Here is a 24,783-nt window from a genome sequence, read left to right as displayed (position 1 = left end):
CCCCACTGCCAGCCCCTCGAGAAGAGCCAGTGACAAGAACATCATCATGGATAGAGCCCGGGACTCAGCCACGTCGGTGCCTGAAACCTTAGAACGATGCAGGAAACCCTAGGCGGGGTCTAAGAGCAGCCTAAGAACGGGGGGGGGGGGGGGTTGCTCGGAGAAGCACAGACGTGAAGTCACTCGAGGGCGTCCAACAGAAACGAACAGGTATTTACAGGGGCAGCGTGTGCAGAGCGGTGCCTGCCTCCACACTGCGCTCAGGAAGGCAGCTTGGGCTCTATTCGCAGGGAAGCTTCATAAAGGGTCTCTTCATCCATCACAAAGGACTGGTCCAGCAGGTACTGCGTCACCTGCGGAGGACAGAGCATTGCTGGGCAGGACCCACCACTGCCGGGGCCAGCCACTCCACCAGCCCAGCCAAGGGCTGTGCTCCAGGGGCACTCGGGCTGCTCCAGGCACGGCACATGGGAGGTGGCATCACCAGAGGGTGGTTTGGCCTGGCCTGGGTGCCAGCACCCAACAGCCAGCACAGGGCAGGCCCGGCAGCGATGGCTCAGGAGGTTTTGCTGTTCCTGCAGTGCTGGACACAGCAGAACCTCCCCAGCAGCCAGAGGTGACTGCGGTGCTGCGGCACAGGGAGTGTGAGCATGGTGACATCTTTCATCTCATCACATGGTGACACCTTTCATCTCATCACATGGTGACACCTTTCATCTCATCACATGGTGACACCTTTCATCTCATCACATGATGATGCCTTTTATCTCATCACATGGGGTGATGCCTTTCATCTCATCTCATCTCATGTGTGGTGCCACCACAAGGCAGAGGCCACCCAGCCCCAGGGTGCAGGGCTGTAGCACACCTCTGCTCCCAGCAGGGAGGTCACTCCATGCCTCCTGTGCCTGTCCCCCTCTGTTACACCTCACCTGACACAAGCCCCTGCACTGGCACAAGCCCCCACACCTACACTGGTTCTGACTTGAAGTTCCTACAGGAGCATCAGATCTTCCCCAAGGGAGCTACCAGCAGTTGAAGGTGTAGGTGCTATGATTTAAGAGGGAGATGAGGAGCAGAGGGGCTGTGAGGATCTCGGGACAAGGCCAAGGCTGTACCTTAGGTTGGTGCTCAATCTTGTAGGAGGTTTGCTGGAACTGGCGGATCTCCCTTATGATATGTGAAATCTGTGCAGACACAGAAGACAGGAGCTGTAACGGCACAACCAGCACCACCAGCACTGTGTCCAGTACACAGGCAGCCAGTGGGGCTCGCTCCATCCCTCCAGTGCAGCACAACCCAAAGGGCCCTTGTTTCATCCAGACACATTCCTCACCAGGAGCAAACCCGGCTCTGTGCATGGGACATGTGTGGCCTGAGCTGTGTGGGTGATGGTGGCTTTGGGGATGCACAGACCCAGCCAGGACCCCAGCACTGAGCTGCAAAGCTCCATCCCATCGGGGTGGGCCACTCACCATCCTCATCTTGGAGAAGTTCACCAGCCCATCCTCGGTGTAGTTGGGGGTGCCCTCCTCGATGAATGCCAGGTCAGTCAGGTACATTCCCAGGTAGGGCACACATGGAGGGTCACAACTTCGGGAGCAAAACAGGAGCAAATGAGAAAGAACCCACCTTACCCAGGGGCTCTGGAGCGTCCCCCAGTCATGCACAGCCCATGGGGATGCTCCCCCAGGGCAGGGGGGGGTGGTTCCCAGTGTCTGACTGTGATTTGCCTCTTCACGGTCCCTTTAGTTCACACCTTTCCACACCACTGCTCAAGGAGCAGCCAGGTTGGATGGGCTTGGAGCAGCTGCTCTAGGGAAGGTGTCTGTGCCCGTGGCAGGGGTTGGGACTGGGTGAGCTTTAGGACGTGGTTAATGCAGGCTCTGCAGTGAGCCAAGCCCCATCCCGCAGCCCCACCAGAGCACAGTCATCCACTCACTTCTTCAGTGCCTCCCTGAGGTTCTTGAACCTGCCCTCGGACGACACCAGCTTCTGCAGCTTGTCAATCAGAGCCTTGGTCTGCAAGAGACCCACACATCCATGAGCCCTGGCCCTGCATCCCACCCTGCCCACAGAGCCCCCCCACACACACACAGCACCCCCAGTGCTCCTCAGCACTGCCATAGGGACCGACTGCCCTGGCCGCTGTTCCCGGCTCCTGCTGGCATCCATGAGCAGCTGCTCCTCCAGCAATAGGACAGGCTCTGCACTCATTTCCACCTCTGCCTTCACCAGAGCCTGTGTTAGTCTTGGGTTTACCACTCTGTGGGTAAAGAGACCCGGGAGCCCCCAGGGTGGCTCTGCTTGGCAGCCCCGACCCCCTCTGGCTCTGCACCCTGCAGCTATCTCTGTACCAAGTAACACAAGAATTCCTTCTGCTCATCCTCAGGAGCCCACAGACCCAGTTAAAGAACCATCTGTGTATGTACAGAGTTCCAGTGACTCTTTTCCCAGGGACATTCCAGGTGGACACAAGAGGAAGATTTTTCCTACTGGGAACAATCACCACTGGAATAATCCCCCAGGAAGAGGTGATCCCCAGCACCGGATGCTGTTAAGGCTCAGCTGGGACATCCAGCCTGGGTGATGCTGTGCCTGGAGGTTGGACTGGGTGGTCTCCCTGTTTCACCAGTGCCTATGTCTGCACCAATCCCCCCCAGCCCCAGCCCTGCTCCCCAGCAGGGCCATCCCCACGGCCCTACCTGCTTGGAGACCTTGAGCCAGGTCTTCTTGAGGCGGAAGATAGCGCTGCGGTTGAGCGAGGAGGTGATCTCCAGCACCGCGTTGTAGTTGTGCAGGCACCGGCAGATGTCGGCCACCGCCACCCACTTCTCGATGGCGCTCACCCGCGCGTTGATCTCCTCGTTCCGGATGATCTCCGACGCGATCAAGTTGCTGACCTATGGGAGACACCAGCCCCACTGTTAGTGTGGGGCTGGATGCACCCTCCGGCCGCACAGAGCTCCCTTCACCGCAGGAGCCCCAGTGGATGCCCTGAGCATCATCTTCATTCAGGAGATGCTCAACCTGTAATGGTGCCTGGGGCAGGGAGCACCCATGGGGCATGGCAGGGGCAGATGCACCCTGTACACCCCAGTGCTGGGTGGGCTGCACTGCCCTGTCTTTGTCCATCTGCAGACCCCTCTGTGGCTGCACTCACATCATTGAAGTGTTTTGTGTTCTTCATGATGTATGGAGTCCTCTCATTCTTCTCCAGCTTCATCCAGCCTTGCCCAAAGAACTCTCTGCAAATGACAATATTCATTTCCCATTTGAGGTGCCCAAGCCCTGCAAGTGCCACAGCACCCACACGGGATGGAGACAGCAGCGCCTGTGCCCCCCCTGCTGCCAGGAAGGGACCACATGGATGCACTTGGAAGTGTGATGGATGTGGAAGGGTCACCCCGAGGACACCAAACCAGCCCCAGGGCTGAGCCCACTGGCAGAGCAGGGAGGAAGGGTTTGCACGGTGTGGGTTCAGGCTGCAGGAGCTGTGGTGCAGCCGTCCCTCACTCACTCATAGGGGATCTTCTTGAAGACCAGGTGATCCAGCAGCGTCAGCTGCTCCGCGATCTCCAGGGCAGAGTGGTTCTCAAAGGGTTCTGCTCTGACGCCCTCAGCCTGAGGGACAAAGGAGGGTTCAGAGCATGCTGAGGACTCTTGCACTGTGCACACAAAGACAAACACACTGCCCCTCTGCAGAGCAGGGCCCCATGGGTGAAGCAGCCCCAGGCACCAGCCCGGCCAGCGCGGGTTAGAGCCCATTGCAAAACCCCTCCCGGCTGTGGGAATGGGGTTGTGAAAGTGGCTCTGGGGAGCAAACAGCAGCAAACACCAGCGAACACCAACGAACACCAGCAAACACCAGCAAACACCAGCGAACACCAGCGAACACCAGCAAACACCAGCAAACACCAGCAAACACCAGCAAACACCAGCAAACACCAGCAAACACCAGCAAACACCAGCTGAGCTCCCTCGACAGCCCTTGATGGGCTGTGGGTGCACAGCAGGACACAGGTGTGGGGCAGAGGGTGCTGGATGGGCAAATGGTGCCGGTGGCACCCACAGCATCCTGCACAGTGCGGGAGGGCTCTGAGCACCCAGTGAGGGCCCAGTACACGGCACAATGCACATGAGGGGTCAGGGAACCAGGGGAGCAGCACCGGCACCGGCAGTGGGGTGTGCTGGACAATGGGGATCTATGGCTGTGCCCCTACCACCATCCCAGTGTGTGATGAAGGGGAAGGGTGTTTACCATCTGTAGCACCTCCTCCAGGGTTATCTGGTTGTCTCCGGGATCCTCCTGTGTCAAGGTCCTGCAGCATGAAAAGTCAGTGTTACTGTGCTGGGAGAGCATCAGACCTGCACCATCCAATGGGGCTGTGCAGGGCACTGTGGCTTTGCACACATTGAGGTGCCTTTGAGGTCCCACTTTAAAGAGAAAAATCTTCTTATCCAAGTTATTCCTCCCCCAGCATCCAGGAAGAACAACTCCCACCCTCGGCCCTTCACCTTATGATGTTGGCTGCTGCTTTCCTCTCCTGGGTCAGGAGCTCAGGATCATGGATAACCTCCTCCAGGAAGCCAATCACTCGGAACTTCAGCTCCTCATTGGTTTCAAAGTCCTGCCAAAGGCAGCAGAGCCATGGTGTTAACGTGCTGATGGGAGTGACATGGATCCCCAGCAGCTCCACTCCCTGCCCAGTTACACCAGCCAGAACCAATGGCCTCCCAGTAGGTGGCTGCTTGGCCAGGGCAGGGGCTGCCTCTTCCCTGCACAATCCCAGTTTGCCATGCCGGCAATCAGGAATGGGCCGGGAAGGCACCAGGCTCACTGTGCATCGTTTGCTTCATTAAAACCCAAGTGTCAAACTGTCTTTCCAGCCGGATCCTGGCCACACCACCACACACAACTGCACTCACACCAGCACCATGTCCAAACCCAGCCCCTCGGCACCCACCTGGGAGTGTTTGGAGACCCAGTGCCGCAGCACATTGAGGACACGGTTGGTGGCCGCTCTCCGGATCACGAACTCCTTGTCCCCATTCCGCTGGTCTGTTGGGAAGCCTGAAACTGCCAGCGAGTCCTTAGCACAGCTCTGAGTCCATTGGGAATGGCTTAGGGCAGCTGGCATTCCAGCCCTGCCGGAATGAGCAGCCCCAGCTCCCCAAGCATCCCTAAGTGCCTCTTAAGGACAAGCACCATGTGGGCAGCTCAAATAGGTACAAAGGGCTTTACTGCCTGCAACCTGCCCATTGCCGGGGCAGCACCCATGTCCTGGCACCCACAGACACAGCTCGGGGGCTGCCCCCCAACCAGGGTGCTCCTGCCGGGAGCCGAGTGTGGTGATGAGCACCCCAAAGCCATGCCCTGTGCCGGCCGGGTACCTGCGCTGGCGAGGGACATCCTGCGGTACTTCTCCTTGGTGGGGGTCCCCTCGTTGGCACCCGCTGTGGCGATGGCGAAGGCGGAGGCGGCAGAGAGGGCACTGCGGGTGCCATCGAGCTCCCGGCAGGATGGCATCACCACACCGTTGTTGTAGGAGAACAGCGAGAAGTCTGCGGGAGGAGGGAGACAACACTGCTATGGGGAGCGCACCAGCCCTGCCGGGGCACTGCCGGCAGCCCCATGCATGGGCAGCCACAGGGGAATGGGGCTCATGGGGGTGTTGGAGCAGACCTCATGGTGAGCTGGCTCCTACCCCTGGGGTGGCTTTGGGTGCCACCATGCCAAGAGGATTCATTCAGCCCAGCTTTAGCAGCAACTGAGCCAAGAGGGAGCTATAGATGGGGTAAGATAGCTACAGGGGCACTCAGGAGATAAACCCATGCTTGATGCCAGCCCAGCAGCAAAACTTGATCCTATGGCACCAGATTGTCCCCAGGAGGGGAGGAAAAGCCAAGTCCCAGTAAGATGCACAGAACCAGACAGGTTCTGCGCTCCTCTGTCCCCTTGCAGGGAGATGAAGGGTGCAGTCCTGCCCCCAGGCCCCCAGCATCAGCTGCTCTGCATGGGCAGGCTCAGGGGCCGCGGCATTCCCAGGTAACTCCATGGGATGGAGCTGAGTGACCCCACGGGATGGAGCTGGGTGATCCCATGGGATGGAGCTGGGTGACCCCATGGGATGGAGCTGGGTGATCCCATGGGATGGAGCTGGGTGATCCCACGGGATGGAGCTGGGTGATCCCACAGGATGGAGCTGGGTGATCCCATGGGATGGAGCTGGGTGACCCCACGGGATGGAGCTGGGTGATCCCATGGGATGGAGCTGGGCTCACTTGTACCTGATGAGTTTTTGCACTTGACAGACTTGGGAGTCGTTGGAGATTTTGTTGGGGAAGTTTCAGCTTCTGCTTCATCACTGTGGTTGGGATCCGTGTCCGACTCCTCCCGCACCGACACCTCGGAGCCTGTAACAGGGGCACAGGGAGCCCGCTTACATCACTGACATGTGCACGTCACAGACACATCTTCTCTCTTCCTCCTGAAGTCTGAGTCATTCCAGTGGGACACTCAGGTACAGGGAAAGTCCAGGATATATGGAAGAAGCTGTTCCCTGGGAGGGTGCTGAGGCGCTGGCACAGGGTGCCCAGAGCAGCTGTGGCTGCCCCATCCCTGGCAGTGCTCAAGGCCAGGTTGGACACAGGGGCTTGGAGCAGCTGCTCCAGTGGAAGTGGTCCCTGGGTTGGAACTGGATGAGCTTTAAGGCCCTTCCAGCCCAAACCAGGCTGGGATGCTGTGGCTCCATGACTTACCCTGCTTGCCTGGCAGTGACTCCTCCTGCTTTTCCGAAGCTGCTTCTCCTTCATCAGGGATCTTATTGGGATAGTTACTGGACACGTACAGTTTGTTTATGTCCAGGGTGGTCTTGCTGAAGGGAGCCATGGAGGAGTACATGCTTGCATAGCCGTTGGAGGAGCAGCTCAGGGCAGCCAGGTCCAGCGCCTTGCCCCCGGTGATGATGGGGATGTTGAGGGACAGCTTCCTCCGCCGGCTGGGGGACGAGGACTTGGTGATGGACAGGGGGGGAGGTGAGGAGAACTTGCGGTTGGCCCTGGGGGACTTGGGGGGCTCCCCATAGAGCAGCTTGTTGTTCTGGCTGTTCGCAAAGAGCAGCTCCAGGGACCTGGGGGGAGACAAAGGCTGAACTCACACCTCTGTGTGTGACCCTGCAGAGATCCCGCAGCAGCAGTGAACAGCATGAGCCCCGGCTCCATCCGCTCACCGTGCGGGGATGGCACTGATGGGCTTCTTGTAGATGGTGATGAGCTTGTCGAGGACGACCAGGGCGGTGGTGAAGACGCGGTAGGAGTGCAGGAAGGTGTTGAGGAAGTCGATGCTGAGGAAGCGCAGGTCCGTCAGCCTCTCCAGCAGCCGCTCCACGCTCGCATAGCGGATCTGCAGGACCTTGCAGGAATTCATCGTTTTACTGAACCTAATGTCAACATCATCACAATACAAGCTGGCATCAGACCTGCAGAGAAACGAGATTTCTGTGGCTCCAGCCTGGAACGAAACCAAGAGGAAGTGGGACAGCAAAGGGGCCTTGTTCACATGGATACCCCTCTGTAATGTGCAGCTGGGAATATCCCAGCAGGGAGGTAGGGAATTCACACCCAGACTGATGGGAAACACCACAGAGTGCTCAATGGGCAGAGGCCTGTGCACAAAACATATGCCCCTGGGGCACACCATGAACCAGGACCCTTCCCCACGCCTGACAGAAAAGGGGCCCCCTCAATGTGCTGGGGACACCCCCTCATCCCCACGGCTGTGCCCGACCCCCTTGTTCCACACGTACCCCTGCAGCCAGCACCCACCGGGATGACAACCCCTGCACCCATCTCTTCTGCTGCTCCCCCCTTTACTGTATGGCCTTCCCCTGAGCTCTCCCCTTCGCCCTCCCCTTGCCCAGCCCCACACAAACCTCCCAGCCAGCACCGGCTCCAGCCGCGGCACTGGCACCGGCACAGCCCAGTGCCGGGGCTGTCACCGGGCTCGCAGGGCACGGCAGCACCACGGGAGCCGCTCCGTGGGGCCCGGCCCCACAGCACTCACTTGATCATCTGCGGGACGGTGACCTTGGAGTTCTCCTCGAAGGCGTTCATCATGAGCCCATTGCAGCGGATGTTGTCCACACACTGCATGGGACATGGAGGGATGTGGGACAAGGCAGAGAAGCTGTGGCTGCCCCATCCCTGGCAGTGCTCAAGGCCAGGTTGGACACAGGGGCTTGGAGCAGCTGCTCCAGTGGAAGGGGTTGGAGCTGGAGGAGCTTTAAGGTCCCTTCAACCCAAACCATTCCCTGGTTCTATGTTTTGCACAAAGCAAATGAAGAGCAGATGTAAATTGCACCACGAGCCTGGGCCAGAGGAGAAATCCAAGCCACGGATCTGCACATGCAGGCAGAGCGCAACGGGACAGACCCTGCTCCTGCTGCTGTCACTGTGCCACCACCCTCCTCATCCTCCTCTTATAGCTACCAGACAGCAGAAAGCTGCTGGGGATGTCCAGGCTCTCAGTGCCCCCAGCTCCAGGTCCCCCTCTGCATGGAGGGGGGACATCCATCCCTGGCTGCCCTGGGCTGTGTCCAGCCTACCTGGCTGATGTCACTGGTCCATGCAGCCTTCTCCTGCCGGGATGAGGCCACGAGGATCACGGTGAAGGAGGAGGAATCTTTGGGCTCCACCACGATCTTGAAGTCAAGGTGGTCGATGTCTTGCCCTGATGCTTTTGCTTTGGAATAGAAAACACACACACAGTGATTGTGAAAAGATCCCCCCTTGGATCCCATCCCCATGGGTGTTATTGGGGTTTGCTGCATTTTGTGGGTGTCTGTGGTCAGGGTGGGACGGGTTCATTGGGCAAAGGGTCCCTGTTTTGCTGCACACTGGGGGTGCCGGCACAGCCCTGGTGCCATGTGCCAGGAGAGAACCCACAGCACGGACTGGAGACCTCTGGTGAGGAGCAGGGAGCCGGGGCTGGTGCTTGGTGTCCATGCCCATGGCAGGGGTGGGAACTGGATGAGCTTTCAGGTCCCTTCAGCCCAAACCCTTTCATGGCTCTATGATCCCATGTCCCCTGCGGGCTCTGCCCGGCTCCTACCGTCCTCATCGGTGCTCTCCGGCTCCTCCACCAGCGTGCAGTCGATGAGGGAGATCACTCCGTTCTGCAGGGGCAGGAGGCAGGGCTCAGTGTTGGGATCCCCTGCATCCTGCTCCACATCCCAAGGGGCAGGAATGGGGCGATGCTGCCGAGGGGCACACACAGCCCATGGCCAGCTCAGTGCCTGTTGCTGTTTTCCTTGTACAACCCATCCACTACGTTATGTATATATGATATCCTATGGGCTGCAGGTTAACCTTTTGGGGTCTGCTCCGAGGGATCAGCTCCGAGCCAGGCGCTGGCGTTTCCACACTGCTGATTTAGCACCAGCAATGAGCAGTTCCTGTCGGGGTCCTGCTCAGTAACTGCACATCTCCATTGACAAAAGCTGTGCTCACGCCTGGCTGGGACCAGGGCTCCCATTAAGCACTTGTCACTGGTTCTGCTGAAGATCTCCATCCACAACTCCTGATCTCCCATTGTACTCATGGCCCAGAGCTCCCCCCACTGACCATGTGCCTGCCCCCACCAACACCCCATGCCCCATCCCACCTTGGTGAGGTGCAGCTTGCCCCCGGAGCCGCGGGTGCAGATGATGAGGTGCTTGGAGAAGAGGAAGCACTGCCGCTCGCCCTCCTTGCGCAGCGAGAGCGAGCCCAGCCGGCCCCGCGTGATCTTCCCTTTCTCTGACATGGGCACCTGGATGAGGGAGCCTGCGGAGACAGAGCCAGCGCTGGCACCACATCCGGCATCCCGGCTGGCCCCGGCACCGTGTCCCCGTGCAGCAGGGGTAGGAGCTGCCGTGCCCCAGCCCACCCCTGTGTGCACACTGTGTGGGTGCTCATGGGGTTCCCCAGCGGGTCAGGACACAGCCCGCAGCTTCCCTGGCCGCAGGGAATCACCAGCAGCCAAAGCACACATTCTGCTCCATGATGCAGCACAATGCAGTGCCCAAACCAAGACTGAGGTGCTTCGGAGCAGAGGAAATGCAGACAGGAGCCATGTGTTTAAATCCCATTGAGCACCAGGCCCCACATGGAGGGATGGGGGATGCAGGACGAGGGCTGCGGGCTCTGTGCTAACTCGCACCTTGCCTCACGAAGGTCTGGCTGGTGTCCAGCAGGATCTCACAGCCCTCAATGATCATCCTCTCGATCGCCAGGTTCTTCCGGATGTTCTCCGTCTCACTGACCTCATCATGCATTATCCTGAGGGAAGGAGAGGAAATGGGAGCTGGGATGGGATCCACACGAGTGGCACCTCTGGGCACTAAATGGGCCCCGATGCCAGGATGGGAAGGGATGGGAAAGGATGGGAAGGAATGGGAAGTGATGGGCAGGGACAGGCAGCGTGGGCCTGACCTGGACAGCTCTTCCAGCTTGGACTTGGCGTAATCCAGGCTGTTCCTCTCCACGTGCTCATGGGGGGTGTGAGCCAGCAGCTCATGCAGCGTCAGGATGTACCTGGGGATCTGCAGCACAAGAGGAGCAGAGCAGGACATCAGCATGGGCTGGAGGGGGCACAGCGGCTGCGGGCACTGTCCTGGGGACACTATGGGGACCCCATGGCTGGGGACACTGTGTCCCATACACACTGATGGGGGTTAAGAAAAGCTCCTTGTGCTGAACCTTAATGAAGAGGGTGTGGGGTTAACCCAGGCCCCTGCTGTGCCCCATCCATGTCCCAGAGGTGTGGGATAACCAGGAAGCAGCAGCTTCTCCCAGCAGTGGGGAGCCCAGTGATGGCCTGAGCCGGACCCAGGAGCAGCACCAGCCCCAGGACCTGGCACTGCTGGGGCCGATCCTGCTCACCTGGAACATGGGGTATGTGAGGAAGGTCTCCAGGGTCCTCTCCTCGCAGTCGGGCTTGGCCTCGTAGTGCTTGAGCAGCTTGTCGAAGTCGCGGTTCTGCTTGCAGTGTGCCAGGATCTGCAGGCTGTACTGGTGGTTCCGCACGAACTCCTGGTAGATGTTCAGCATGGGCAGCAGGATGTCGAACAGGTCGGCTGTGAGCAGAGGGGTGGTGGGTGATGGCTCCAGAACGTGTCCTGGGGTCCCAGCACAGCCCTTCCTGCTGCCTGTGCAGGCCCAGTTTGGGTCCCAGAGACCCCTCTAGCACCAGCTGAGGGTCTGATCGAACACAGTGATGCTCCAGTACCAGCCCTTCTATGCATGCCCCAGCCCACCCCTTCCAGCACCCGGCAGGACCAGGAATTGGGTTTCTCTGGGGCTCTTTGCCCCAGTCCTCACCTCCATGAACAAGCACCAGCAACAGCTTCCCTGCTGCTGCCAGTTAGAGCAGAACAAATGCCTGTTCAGCTGCATGAGGAGGAGGAAGAAGAGCACCGGCTCGGCCCTACCCATGAGTGAGAAGGAAGCAGGATGAGGAGGCGAGAGGCACTCACCCAGCACGAGTGTTGGCCAGCTGGAGATCCTTGCCTTGAGGCCCTGGTAGAAGATCTGGTGCAAGAACATGATGGTTTCGCTGGAAGGTAAAGCAAAGGGTGAAAAGGCAGAAGAAGAACAAGAGCAAAGAGTGAGCAACCAGAGAAAACCAGAGGGGGCCCTGGAACCGGCTGGGATGTGGCTGCATGTGGAGGCTCCCACAGGGAATGATGGATGAGAAGAACAGGAGAGGGGGGAGCTGAGCAGCAGGGAGCTCCCTTCAGAAGTGAACCCACAGGGTAGGACAGCCCCGACCCCTTCCTGCAGGGGAATGAGTGCCCTGACCCCCATTCCCAGGGGCAGTGGATGCCAATGCCTGCCCACCGGAACACCGGGATGGTCCCTACCTGTTGAGGAATATGCTGCTGACATCGTCGTGTGTGATGGGAGGCTTCTTGGAGCTGGCAGCCATGCGCAGCGGGCGCAGGAAGTTGTTGACCAGGATGTGGAGCTGCTGCACGTACTCGGCCTCAGCCTCCAGCATGCTGAACACCACCTGGTTCCTCTTGCGCATGCTGTCGGCGTGGGGCGACCTGATGTAGTCCTGGATGATGGTTTTCCACTTCCTGCGGCACAGCCAGCCCCGCAGGAAGCTCTGCACCTGCACACGGAGAGGGCTGCATCAGAGCCAGGGCTATGATTCATTCCCTGGCTCCAGAATGAGGTGTGCACTGTTACTGGTGTTACTGGTGCTGCTCCAACACGGTAACCAGTTGAGAAACCAGCAATAACTCATTTACATGCATTCATTGCAGATGCCATCCTCTTTTACAGAGGCACACAGAAGAGCCTTGCAGGCTGTTCCATCCCCTGGCAGTGCTCAAGGCCAGGTTGGACACAGGGCTTGGAGCAGCTGCTCCAGTGGAAGGGGTTGGAGCTGGAGGAGCTTTAAGGTCCTTTCCAACACAAACCAGTTGGATATTCTATGCCTATGCAAGCAATGCTGTTTGTGCAGGAGCCAGCACGGGCAGTGATGCCACATTCACCAGTGAAAGAGCGGAGCACCCCACAGAGCAAACACAACCACCAGAAGGGATCCCACATTCTCCTCACCTCCCACAGGTCCTCACCCCACTGCCCCAGCCCCACATGGAGCCCCACACATCCCACACCACCACAAGCCCAGCACCCACCTTCTTGATCTTCTTGATGTCGCTGTCGTCATCGCTGGGTGTGCTGCTCTGCCCGGCCTGGATGCGCTCGTGGTCCTTGAGCAGGGAGGCAATCTGTGGGCACAGGACGGGTGTGAGAGGCACACGAGGCACATCCCAGTACATCCCAGTGCATCCCAGTGCATCCCAGTGCATCCCAGCATATCCCGGGGGCCGAGAACAAGCCCCACAGCCACATGGTGCCTCCTGTGCCACCACATACACAGGGACACGCTATGTGGATTGGGTCCTACTGGGAGATGGGAGAGGAAGCAGAGAAGGGAACGTGTGGAGCTGCCGGGTGCCACCGATCCCCAGCACCCCTGAACCCATCACAACTTGGAGAGCAAACAGCAGAAGGATCTGCAGTGGTTTGCAGCCTAAGGCTTGCAGATGGACACAGACCCCGTCCCTGCAGTACCCTGCAATGTGCTGGCTCTGGGCACACCTTGGCCAGGACCCACGCAGAGCCTTTGTTGGTGCCATGGCTTTATTTTGGCTGCTTATTTTAAGCTGAGTGAGCGGAATTTGCACATGAAAGTAGAAGTGGATGATTTGATCTCTGCTTCAAAGCTGTGGGAAGCAAAAAACCCCCAGACCAGCACAAGGTAAAAGCAAACACCCCTGGACACAGCGGATGGGACAGACTGCAGCTCCCATCCCAACCCTCAGTGAACTGCAGGGATCACAACACACCTCCCAGCTCTGACAGCTCATTGGGATGCTCAGCACTGGTGCTGCTCACCCTGACTTGGAGCCAGGACTGGACTGGGGAGCTCCTGGGGGTCCCTGAAGACCCCCCCATAGCGTGGGGGCAGCCAGGGTGGTTTAGGGGCTGATCTGGTTCTGTTGGGGAGCATGACCTCAGTGGTGACAGAACCACTCCTGGGAAAGGTTTGTGGCTGCCCCGACCCCGGATTCAGAGCAGCCATCAGTGAACCCTGGCTCATGGTCAGGGATTGCTGTGAACCCGCACTCAGTGACTCCAGCATCCCAAATGCATCCCAGATCTAAGGAATGATGGGATAACTCCAGCATCCCAAATGCATCCCAGATCTAAGGAATGATGGGATAACTCCAGCATCCCAAATCTAAGGAAGAGACCACACTGAGGATGTGGCAAACCCCTCCTGTGCTCAGCACCAACCCCTCCTGTGCTCAGCACCAACCTCTCCTGTGCTCAGCACCAACCTCTCCTGTGCTCAGCACCAACCTCTCCATGCACCATGCTGCGGCAGCCGCTCGCTGCATGGTTCCTGCCAGGTGAACCCCAACAAGGGGACCCCTGGCCCCAGTCTCTCTGCAGAGCAGCCCCAGCCTGGTGGCATTAGAGCCAGTGTCACTGCACCAGCGCAATGCCATCACCCGCGGTGATGCCGCGCTCATCACCTCGGCCTTCAGGCGCTCGATCTCGATCTCCCCGTCCTCGATCTGCTGCCGGAGTTGCTTGGCAACAGTCTTCTCCGTTTCCACAATCTGCAGGAGATGGAGGTACTTCTGCATCAGCGCCTCGTGCTCCGTCGCCAGGGTCCGGTAGCTGCGGGCAGACATGGCCGTGAGCATCCCTCCTCCTGCCCCCCTGGCACACACACAGCACAGGGCTCTATGGGCTGTGGTTCTCCTTCCTGGCTGCCTCACACTGCCCTGACCCCCCCAGCTCCAGGACCTGCAGGGTGAATGAACCGGAGCCAGCTCTGGCAGTCTGGGATGGTGGTTACCAGAATGGAGCAGTCCGGGGGGACTTGGGCTTCCCCAGTAAAACCAACACAAACGGTAGGAGATAAAACCCCACCAAAACCCCACCAAAACCCCACCAAAACCCCACCAAAACCCCACCAAAACGCCACCAAGCCAACACCATGGCCAGGGCTCTCCCCCACAAGTTTACCAAGAAGGACACTTGTGCCACAAGCCTTCACACTGCTCTGGTGAGGATGCTGCACCAGATGAGCTTTCTGTACATCCTGCATTCAGCACCCAACTGCTGCCAGCCCAGACCCCCCTTCACCACACACATGGCACCAGGCTGGCTCCTGACCCAGGCCAAGTGCCTGCATTGGCAATCCTGCAGCACAGGAGCTTGGGAAAAACCCTTCCTGACCATTTGTGCTGTTCCCTTCCAGGTGGTCTTTGGGCCTGGTGGTGCATCAGGCATCCCCCAGTGCTGGGCTGGGCAGCACCAGTCTGCCAGGGTGTGATAGGAATGGGGACAGGGATGGGGGATGTCTCAATGCAGCTTCCTGCTCAATGGGAGGGTCTCTGACCATGGCTGGAGGTCAAGAGCCCCCACAAGCCCCAGCTCAGTGGCTCCCTGCCTGCAGCCTGCCCACAGCTCCCCACGGCTTCACCCCCAACACCCCATTCCCCGGGTACACTGGTGCTGGGGATACCTGGCATGAGCTATGGCTGCAACCCACTCGTCACAGTCCTTGGCATCCTCCGTCCGCAGCTCCAGCGTCTTCTGGTTCTCGTGGTTGAAGTTAACGGTGAAGTAATGCTGCGGAGCAAACCCATGGTGAGGACACTGCATGGGGGGAAGCACTTTGTGATCCCCCACCGGGGTCGGTTTGGGAAACAAATGTGTTGGAGCACTGGGAGCGCGGCTGAGCATCCATGATGCTGCTCCATGCATCGAGGCAGTGCCAGCAGGCTGAGATGGTCCAAGGGGAAACCCCATTGGGAAGCACAAGCCTAAACCCAGGGAGGTCCCAGCCCTCACCCAGGGCAAGGGGAGGAAGAGCCGGACCCAGGCTGCTGCACGCTTGGGCACCGAAGCTGCTGCCGGGTGCTGGTGTTGATGCCGGTGCTGGCACTGGTGCCCAGGCTGGCCCTGCTCACGGGCACAGGAGGCCCTGCATGGGGCTATATTTATCCTCCCTTGACATTTGCAGTGCCTGCTCGTGGTGTGCCTGTGTGCTCCTGAGGTCTCCTTGGAAACAGGGACCACGCTGCAGCGCCGGATGCTGCCCGGAATAACCGGGATCAGAGGGAACCCATGAGAGCTCATCCTGGCATCGCCTGCTCCTGAGGGTGCATGAGGGATCTGAATTCACGGGTGTGCTGCAGGAGCCCCCAGTGTGCCATGGGAACACAGACGGGCCCCACAACACAGGCAGGGATGGGCAATGGGTGCTGCACCAGGGCAAGGCTGGGACCCATCCAGCCCATTCACCACCCCTGTGCTGAGCACCAGGGTACAGCTCACCACCCCACCCCAAAGCAGGGCTGCATCTCCCATCCCTACCCCTCAAGCTCTCCCTGGGCACCTTCACTCCCTTCCCATTCCCCATCAGGGGGTGTTAAGGAAAGGGATCTCCAGATGGAGACAGGAGACTTGCAGTGAAAGCAGATGCAGCCGGTCACAGCAGCACGGACAGACGGACACCCATGAAGTCACAGAACCACAGACTGGGTTGGGAGGAACCATAAAGCTCATCCAGCTCCATCCCCTGCCAGCTCACCTCTGCCCATGGACACAGCTGGAGACGCAGCAGCTCCAGGTCTTTGCTTCTCATCCACCTTCTCCCTCCCACCCCAAAGGCATTTGTGGCACAGACACAATCTCTGACAGCAGATTCACCGGGGATGTTTTGGCCCCCGAAGCCGTGTCACAGTCACACAGCTCTGCTCACACCCAGCTCTCCTATGTCCCTTCCATGCAAACAGCATCAGAAAGAGCTCATTGCATTGGCAAGACTGGAAATCCTCCCCACAAACACCAGCTCAGGAACAGCATCCGCCATGCTGGGGGGTATTCCAAGCAAAGCAGGGATACAAGGGGTGGGAAAGGCCCTTCCCAGCCCCAGTGCCCCCATGAGCTCCAGTGCCACAGGGACAAAGCACACTGACACCCACAGCACCCCACAGGTGGCACCCGCAGCCCGGTCCTGGAGGGGGGGACAGACACAGAGCCCTGAGCGAGCCTTCCCGGTCCATTGGGGTCAATGCAGCCCCCGATGTGCTCCCATGGGCGAGGGCACCCACCCAGAGCCCTGCACCCATGGGGTTCAGGAGCCTGATGCTCAGCTCTGGGGCTCGCTGGGCTGGCAGAGACCGGAGCAGGGGCCAGGCCAGGACCCTCGCTGCCTGTGCCCTGCTCTGCCCACTTGAGGCCCCTCCTGGCACACCGGGTTTGGTGCCGGATCACCCACCCCAAACCACAAACCCCAGTTCAGCAGACGGCTGTTTGGAGGCTGTGGGCAGTGGGGCTGGGCAGAGGGGTCACAGCACAGCCCAGGATGGCTCAGCTCCACGTGGAATGAACAGGCAGGTCCGATGCTCCCATTCCATGGATCCATGCCCAGGCAGTGCCCGGGAAGTGCCACACGCTCGGAATGAGGGAGTTCTTTTATATCTGAATAATAAAACTCCCACCACCTTTTCTCTCCACCTGAATTACAATGTTCCCCATTATCACAGTGACACATCCAACGGGACACCCATCCCGGAGCGCTCCAGCAGCGCTGGGGCCGAGGCTGGGCAGTAGGATCAGCTCCTGCTACCAGCACCATTCCATAGCCAGCTTCCCAGGCAGGTTGTGCTGCTGGGCACTGGGAGCGGAGCAGGAACTACCCACAGCTCCATCTGCTGCTTCCCACAGCCAATGTTTGCTCCTCTGAAGACCTCATGAACTCACAGCCATGGAGGCACTGAGAGACCTTCCCCAGACCACCTCTCACTGCTTCCCTGCATGCTGGGCAGATGCAATTCCTTAATCAGGCACTAATTATGGGGCATATTCCAGCTTATCCCTGTCCCAGTGCCTGCAAGAAACACAGAGAGGGGCTTGGGACAAGGGATGTAGGGACAGGCCAAGGGGAATGGCTTGAACCTGCCCAAGAGAGGGGAGACTGAGCTGAGCTCTTAGGCAGAAGCTGTTCCCTGTGAGGGTGCTGAGGCGCTGGCACAGGGTGCCCAGAGCAGCTGTGGCTGCCCCATCCCTGGCAGTGCTCAAGGCCAGGTTGGACACAGGGGCTTGGAGCAGCTGCTCCAGTGGAAGGGGTTGGAGCTGGAGGAGCTTTAAGGTCCCTTCAACACAAACCATTCCATAACTCCATGATTCTGAGCATCTCCTGTTGGACGAGTGTCCCCCCAGGCCCCAGTGCTGCAGCCCTGCTACCAGTGTCCAGCTTTCCTGGCCCTGCCTGCGGGTACCAGGGGCTCTGACCCAGGATCATGCATCCAGGAGGGACCTGCCCCATCCCAGCCCCTGGTCCTGCTCCCAGCCCCGCTCCCACTCCCGCTCCTGCAGATCCCCAGCCCCACTGGGCTATTTTTACTGAGGGGTGAGCACAACAGCGAATGCTGCTCGGGAGCTATTTCTGCTTCCAGAACCTCCACAAACGACTTTGAATTAATGAAGGAGACTTCCCTGGTGATTAATGTGCAGGGACTATCTCCCAGCAGCATCCTCCCACTTGTCTGATGTCCCTGGCAGGGCTGGCACAGTGATGCTCTGCCCTCCTGCCATGCCCAGGGCTGGAGAGCCAAAACCTCCTGCATGCCCACCCTGAAGGGTCCCTGCCCCCCCGGCATGGGTCCCTGTGTGCTGCAGGACGTGGGTCCCGCTGTCCCCAGGTGCAGGTGCCTGCATGCCACAGGATGAGCTCTGCCCGCTCCCATGCTCCTGTGGTGCCCGTTCCCACTCCCCATGGCTGGATGCACAGGCACCTCCATCCTCCACATTCCCCATAAAAGCCAGTGGGATGCGTTAGTCTGTGCTGTGTGGGTTCCCACACCGGGATCTGGCTGGGACACAAGTCCAAGGTCCCACGATCTTGGGAAGACCCAAGATCCCTGTGTCCCACACGGGCATCTCTGCAGGGATGTTTAAGAGCCATTGGTGAGCTCCACATCCGCAGGCGCCGGGCTCCCCACTGCACTCACAGCACAGAGCACACCAGTGGCTGCACCAGCATCCCCATGTTGTGATGGACAGGGAGGGTGCTCCTCCTGCAGCCACATCAACAGCACTTGGCTTGGGCGAGAGTGGGGGGATCAGGACTAACCCCCAGCAATGACACCCATCACCTTTACCTGCACAGAGTGGCTTTGCTGGACCATCACAGGCACCTTTCCACCCCATGGGAGATGCCCCCCCCGTCCCTCTGCCACACCGGGCACCCCACAGCTCCATCACCCGTGGCAGGAAGGCACCAGTCGCCTGCTCACAGAGCTGATGGTTATTGCAGCTGACATAAAGGGCAAAGGAGGAGACTTATCCTGCTCTGGATGGATGAATCCAAACATCCACAGCCAGCAATGGCAGCTTTTAACTTCCCTGACCTACATACCATGTGCTCTGGGAAGGCAGGACCTGGGACGTGGAGGAGGAGATGGTGTCAGGCAGCCCATTTGCTTGCTAATGGTAAGGAATAAATCCCAGGGGCTGCAATTCCTCTGCTCTGCTTCAGGACAATGAGGATGCTCATGCACAGACACCAGAGCTGAGCATGAACTGCATCAAGTGGGCTTCAAAGCCCCATGCTCAGGAATGGGGCAAACAGCAGGCAGGGACCCTCTGCTCCAGGGGCTTCACCCTCAGCCTTGGGCAGAAACACGTTTAAAACAAACATCCATTCTTCCTCTCTAGAGCACATCATCCAGCAATGCTGGCAGACAGGCACGCAGGCATCACCAGTACGGTGATGCATTGTCGTTACCAGGCAAGCATCACTGGTACCATGCAGGCATCACTGATACCACACAGGCATCACTGTTACCACACAGGCGTCACCAATACCATGCAGGCATCACTGTTACCACACAGGCATCACTGTTACCACACAGGCGTCATCAATACCATGCAGGCATCACTGATACCACACAGGCATCACTGTTATCCCACAGGCATCATCAATACCATGCAGGCATCACCAGTTCCACACCAGTACCAGCACCATGAGCAGCCCCAACTCTCCTCACAGCTTGGAAATGGAGCCCTGGCATCACTCTATAGAGTAATTAATAAAGATACCAGTGTTATATCAAAGTCCTGACCATGGACATTCATACCCTGTCCAGCCTCACATGTGGATACCCTTCTAATGACTCTGCACCTTTGTGTTTGCAATACATCTACAACACATGTATGCAGCTGAGAAAAGGAATCAGGGCTGCTGAGCTATTGGAAAGGTTTGTTCCTTCCTCCCCCTGCTTCTTTAGCAGAGCTCCTGAATCTGTTGGGTGAGAGCATGTGACAGAAGGGGACAGATGGCATCACGTTTAAACACGACAGTCAGGGGATAACCCGTGAGTTAATGGGGAGCTGAGGTTTAGGATCACAAACCGTGAGTTAGGATCAAGCTCAGATCGGATGTAACCACATTGAGGTGTCTGTGTTGGTGGTACCAGGGCCGAGCTCCTGCCACCTGCAGCTCATCACACAGAGCCTGCCCGCAGCTTCCCCAGTCTGGGAATACTGCTGTAATTTAGAGTTTATAGGAATCCAATGGGACAGGGCACCGGGACAGGCCAATGGGCCGGCATGGCAGAGACCCAGGTGAGCAAATCAAGGTGAGTTCAGCTGATGGGAAGAGCCAAACATCCTGAGAAAGCCACATTATCCCCAGATCACCCTGTCTGGATCTGTATGACAGCTCTGCGGGAGTTCCTCAGCCTGGAGAGAGCCTGTTCCCGCAGAGGTGACGTGTCCTGTGTTCAGACCCAGCTGCAATCACTTCACCACCATCAGATTATACACAGATTATAGAATCCCAGAGTCCCAAACTGGTTTGGCTTGGAAGGGACCTTAAAGCTCATCCAGTTCCAGCCCTTCCCACCTGCTTCAATCTGGGACCATTTCAGAGCTGCCTGTGGGTCCCCTGCCACTGCTCCCCCTTGCCTAGAGCCCAGTCTGGGCACAGCCAGGATGCACAGGGGTTCCCAAAAGGAATCTTCTGCTCCCCGCAGCACACAAGCATCCCCAGCTCTGATCCATCCCACTCTTCCAGTGCCTCAGGGATGGTGCCATGGGACAGGGTGCCCTCGGTGACCATGCTTTGTCTGAGCACCCACTGCACTTCGTGCTGCTGATGCTGAGACATGTCATTCTCGTGCCCTGCTGAGCTGTGCAGGGAAACAAGCCCGGCCAGGGCTGGACACACTTCAGGGAGATGGAAGAGAAACCCTTTCCTGATGTGCCAGTGGGAACCATTTCCATAAACCTTCTCCCATCCCATTAGGGACCCATGGCCACTCACACCCACCAACTGCCCCCCCCCCATGGGGTACAAAACGCTCCCTGGGCTCTCACACACACACGTATGTGACACCCGTCCCTGGCACCCGCTCCAGAGATGGGGCAGAAGATCTGCAGCTCCAGGCTGTGTTCCCAAGCAGCCCAGGCTGGGGTAGGACTCTGCTCCAGGAGCTGCCAGGGTCCAGGGCTGTGCCCAGTGTCATCACTTGACCCAGCAGCACATCGGCTCTGGCCTGAGACACGGGGGGCAGCTGGTCAGGAACAGCTCATGGCACCGGGGTCTGGGTCTGTGCACACAACCCAAGGATGGATCCGTGGAGCAAACCTGGCTGTGATTCCCACTGCTGTACCCATGGGCGATGGAGAGCCCCCAGCCTGGCACTGGGGCCTTCCTGGTCCTGGCCCTTGAGGTCAGAGATGGATCAGCTCCGGACCTCTGCATCCGTTCAGCTCCTCCAAAGGGATCCCACTTGGGCTGTGCCCCATCATGTGCAACCCCACTGCATCCTGCCAACCTCCCTGCAACTCAGCACGGACCCGGGGGTCTCCATGGCCCCTTGCCACTGTGACACAGGAGATGGGATGTGGAAACCACCACAGCATCCTTGTGAGGGATGGGGAAGGGTTTGCACCCTCATGGCCCAGCACCACTGGGCACTCACCCTTTGCACCACCGGCACCACCGACATCCTGCACCGAGTAGGACAGCACAGGCAGACCCAGCAGAACCTTCCTGCAGCTGCAGCCACAGCCTGAGCCCACGCAGCCATAAACCATCCTCCAAACCAAACTGCTTAAGGAAAATGCCCCTTATGAGGACAGGTAACAACACCGGGAGAGAAAGTTCCCAGAGGTGACCGGATCCCATCCACTGTGCTTCACTTATCCGAACAACTTTGCTCCTTCATTCTCACATGGCCCATATGCTAAAACCACACTGCACTGCCAGGAAAAACACCCCCACCAAAGCACAATGTGAGTGTAAGAGGAGGGGGTTTTGAGAGACCCACCTTTCAAACATTGTCCTTTATGGAGAGCTGGGGATGCTTCAGGCTTCACTTCCGCAAAGGAATCTAACCCTGGAGCTCCTCTGCTGCAGGGAATTCTGCCCCCAAAGCTGTAGTGACCGCCCGAGGAGACAAACAGGCTCCACAGCAATTAATGGTGATCAGGGGCGGTGCTAGAACTTTCCTCAGCACCTGAAAGGGGCTGCCCAGGGCTTGGCACCAGCCGGGCTGGAAGGAGCCTTGCTGGGGTCAGAACCCAGGCACCTTCCCCTCGGATCCCTGGCTCCTCAGCTGCCTCCCAGACCCTGCTGCAGATCTGCACCATCAACATTCTGCTGCTTATCTCACCCACAGGCCATTAATTAGCCTGCAGAGCAGCGGGACCAGTGCCGAGACTTCCCCTCACATCTGTCCTAAGGAATTATAGGGAATTACAAGCCAGACACTGAACCCTGGTGAACAGATCAGTGGCCTGGTACGTATTTGGTGTGGCTAGATCTCACTGCACCATGGCCCCAGCCCCTCGCCTACACTGGGGATAAATCTTCCAGGTGCGTTCTGAACTGGAAGGGGCTGTGACATCCTCCCATCTTGTTTACCTGCTGGAAAAACCCTCCCGCACAAACACTAGGAGTCAGAACACGGTGAGGGATGTAAAACCTGGGCAGGAGGCTAGGCTTAACCTGGCCAGCAAGCTGGACTGAAGCTGAACCAGGAGCATGCAGGAACATCTATTCCACTGCTACCTAAAGGGACATGGCTGGAAACCAGGGCAGCAGCTTGTCCCCTTTGCAAGCGCAGCCAATGCACCGGAGGCTGCTCCGAAGCCAGAGGAGGCAGAGCCCTTGCATAAAACCCACACTATTTTGATCTGAACAGGGAAATACTCCCATTCTCCCAGCCAGGAGCAAGGACCTGTGCCACGGAGCGGTGGTGCTACATCCCTGGCTGCTGTGGCAGGGATTTGGGGGCACTGAGCAGGCCGTGATTAACTAAAGGTCAATGAGGGGCTCATATCCCCGCTGCCCCTCACACGGGGGTGCCACAGGGCCTGTCCTGCAGCCACGCTCCAGCACTGCCCGGGAGCCGCTTTAGGCAGTAATTATGCAAGCCCTGCAGAGCCGGAGCCGCTCGGAGCATCCCACAGCCCCCAGCCAAGAAAGCCACCCCCGCTCCTCCTCGCCAGGGCTTCCCTGTGCCCCCTGCGCCGTGCTCAAGGGGTGAAGGCAACGGCAGCGGCTCCTGACCCCGCTCCTGAGGCTGGAGGGGGTTTGGGAGCTCTGGCAGCGCTGGGCAGGATCTGCACCCCCGGCTGGAAGCCAGCGCTCCCTCCCCCGTACCCGGCACCAGCCCCATCCCTGCCTGCCAGCTCAGGCGCAACCCTCACCCACCAGACAAGCTGCCACATCGCACCCACGCTGCCCGCCCGGGGATGGCACAGCCAGGGCACCGGAACCCACCCGCTGCTCCGGCCGCAGGGGACCGGGATTCTCCCCGAGTCCCGCAGCGGCTTCACCGTTTTGGTGCATTCCACCTGCAGATGTTAACATCTGGCACCAAGCACCATGGGGCAGGGGCGTCCATGGGACGGGATGTGCGGTGCTGACAGGGGCTTTGCTGCGGGAGCACAAACCGCACACGTGGGGAGCAGGAACGGGATGAAACCGGCACCCGGCCCCGCAGCCACCACCCGCACTGCCCAGCGCGGGGCCGGTTCACCCCCAGCACATCGGGGAACCCGGAGGGGGTCATGCGGCCGCTGCCCCGGGGAACGGCACCGGGGCCGCCCCACACCGAGCCCCGACCGGGCCGCGGACACGCGTGGGGCTGCGCTCAGTGCGGACCGTGGCCGCCAGGCGGCGCCCCTCGCAGCAGCCCCGCCGATTACCGGCGGCTAATTAGCCACGGGGGGGTACGGGGGGAGCATGCGGGGGGGGGGGCTCCGGTCGGAGCCAGACACCCCCACAGTGAACCCCCCCTCCGGGGTGCGCTGCAGCTCCGCACTGCGCCCCAACGAGCATCCCCCATCCCCGGTACGGAGCAGCCGCAGCCTCAGCCCCGGGGGATGCAGGGGGACCCTCCGGGGCATCACCCCCGGGCGGTGCGGGGGGGGATGCGGCGGCCCCGGTCCCCCCGGTGCCCACCTGCTTCTCCAGGGAGTCCTTGGCCGAGAGGGAGGGCTTGGGGGAGGGCGCCCGGTCGCAGACGCAGCCCTCGAGCAGGTAGAGCCCCGAGGGCCGGGAGCTGGAGTCGGTCTCGAAGTAGAAGAGCATGTTCTGCAGCAGCGCGAACCACTTGGTGTGCCATTTTGTGTTGTCGGAGCTCCGCTTGCTCAGGTAGCCCTTCCTGGCGCCGTCCTTCTTCGCCAGCAGCCCCAGGTAGGTGACGTGCCCGTCATTGAGCCGCATCCCCTTCTGCATCGTGGTGGGCACCGCCGGCTCCTCACATGGTCCCCGCCGGGCGGCCGGCGGGCGGGTCCCTGGCGAGCAGCCGCAGCCCCCGCGCCCGCATCAGCGGCGCCCGCTGCCCCCGGAGAACCGGCGGCCGCCGGGGCCGCTCATGCTGCGGCCGAGCCCCGCCGCGTCCCGCAGACGGGCGGGTCATGTGACGCCGGAGCCGCCGGCGGCACCGGGAGCCCGTCAGCGCCGGGCCGAGCCGAGCGGAGCCCAACCGAGCGCTGCGGGGCCGGCCCTGGCCCTGCCGCCGCCTGCGGGGGTGGCCGCGCTGCGCTGCCCGGGGCCGCCCCCTCCGGGCTGCGGGTACCCAGAGAGGGGGAACCCGGGGACCCCCGGGCAAGAGAGGGACCCAGGGACACATGGGACCCCTAGGGCAGGCACCACCACACGGCACAGAGGCTCCCCTGGGCACA

The 24,783-nt window shown here is 59.7% G+C and overlaps 1 protein-coding gene across 1 annotated transcript; it reads right to left on the bottom strand.

The window, feature by feature from the left end:
• Positions 1-179: 179 nt before the first annotated feature.
• On the bottom strand, positions 180-24,334 carry RASGRF1 (Ras protein specific guanine nucleotide releasing factor 1). The gene is made up of 27 exons (XM_034065932.1): positions 24,059-24,334; positions 15,098-15,204; positions 14,097-14,244; positions 12,690-12,782; positions 11,904-12,157; positions 11,517-11,596; positions 10,924-11,117; positions 10,474-10,583; positions 10,202-10,320; positions 9,665-9,825; positions 9,113-9,176; positions 8,607-8,743; positions 8,066-8,148; positions 7,233-7,481; positions 6,763-7,133; positions 6,292-6,417; positions 5,395-5,565; positions 4,968-5,080; positions 4,519-4,631; positions 4,262-4,322; positions 3,521-3,624; positions 3,164-3,248; positions 2,706-2,903; positions 1,943-2,022; positions 1,476-1,593; positions 1,119-1,187; positions 180-353 (listed from the first exon to the last, which is right to left on the bottom strand). Exons 1-27 carry the CDS (start codon positions 24,332-24,334, stop codon positions 261-263), a joined length of 3,777 nt encoding a protein of 1,258 aa, XP_033921823.1. The 3' UTR covers positions 180-260.
• Between the last annotated feature and the right edge of the window lie 449 nt (positions 24,335-24,783).

This window comes from Melopsittacus undulatus, chromosome 9, assembly GCF_012275295.1.
Source record: "Melopsittacus undulatus isolate bMelUnd1 chromosome 9, bMelUnd1.mat.Z, whole genome shotgun sequence".
NCBI lineage: Eukaryota > Metazoa > Chordata > Aves > Psittaciformes > Psittaculidae > Melopsittacus > Melopsittacus undulatus.
Note: the sequence above shows the minus strand (reverse complement) of the source record. Positions and strands in the feature narration are given on the sequence as shown.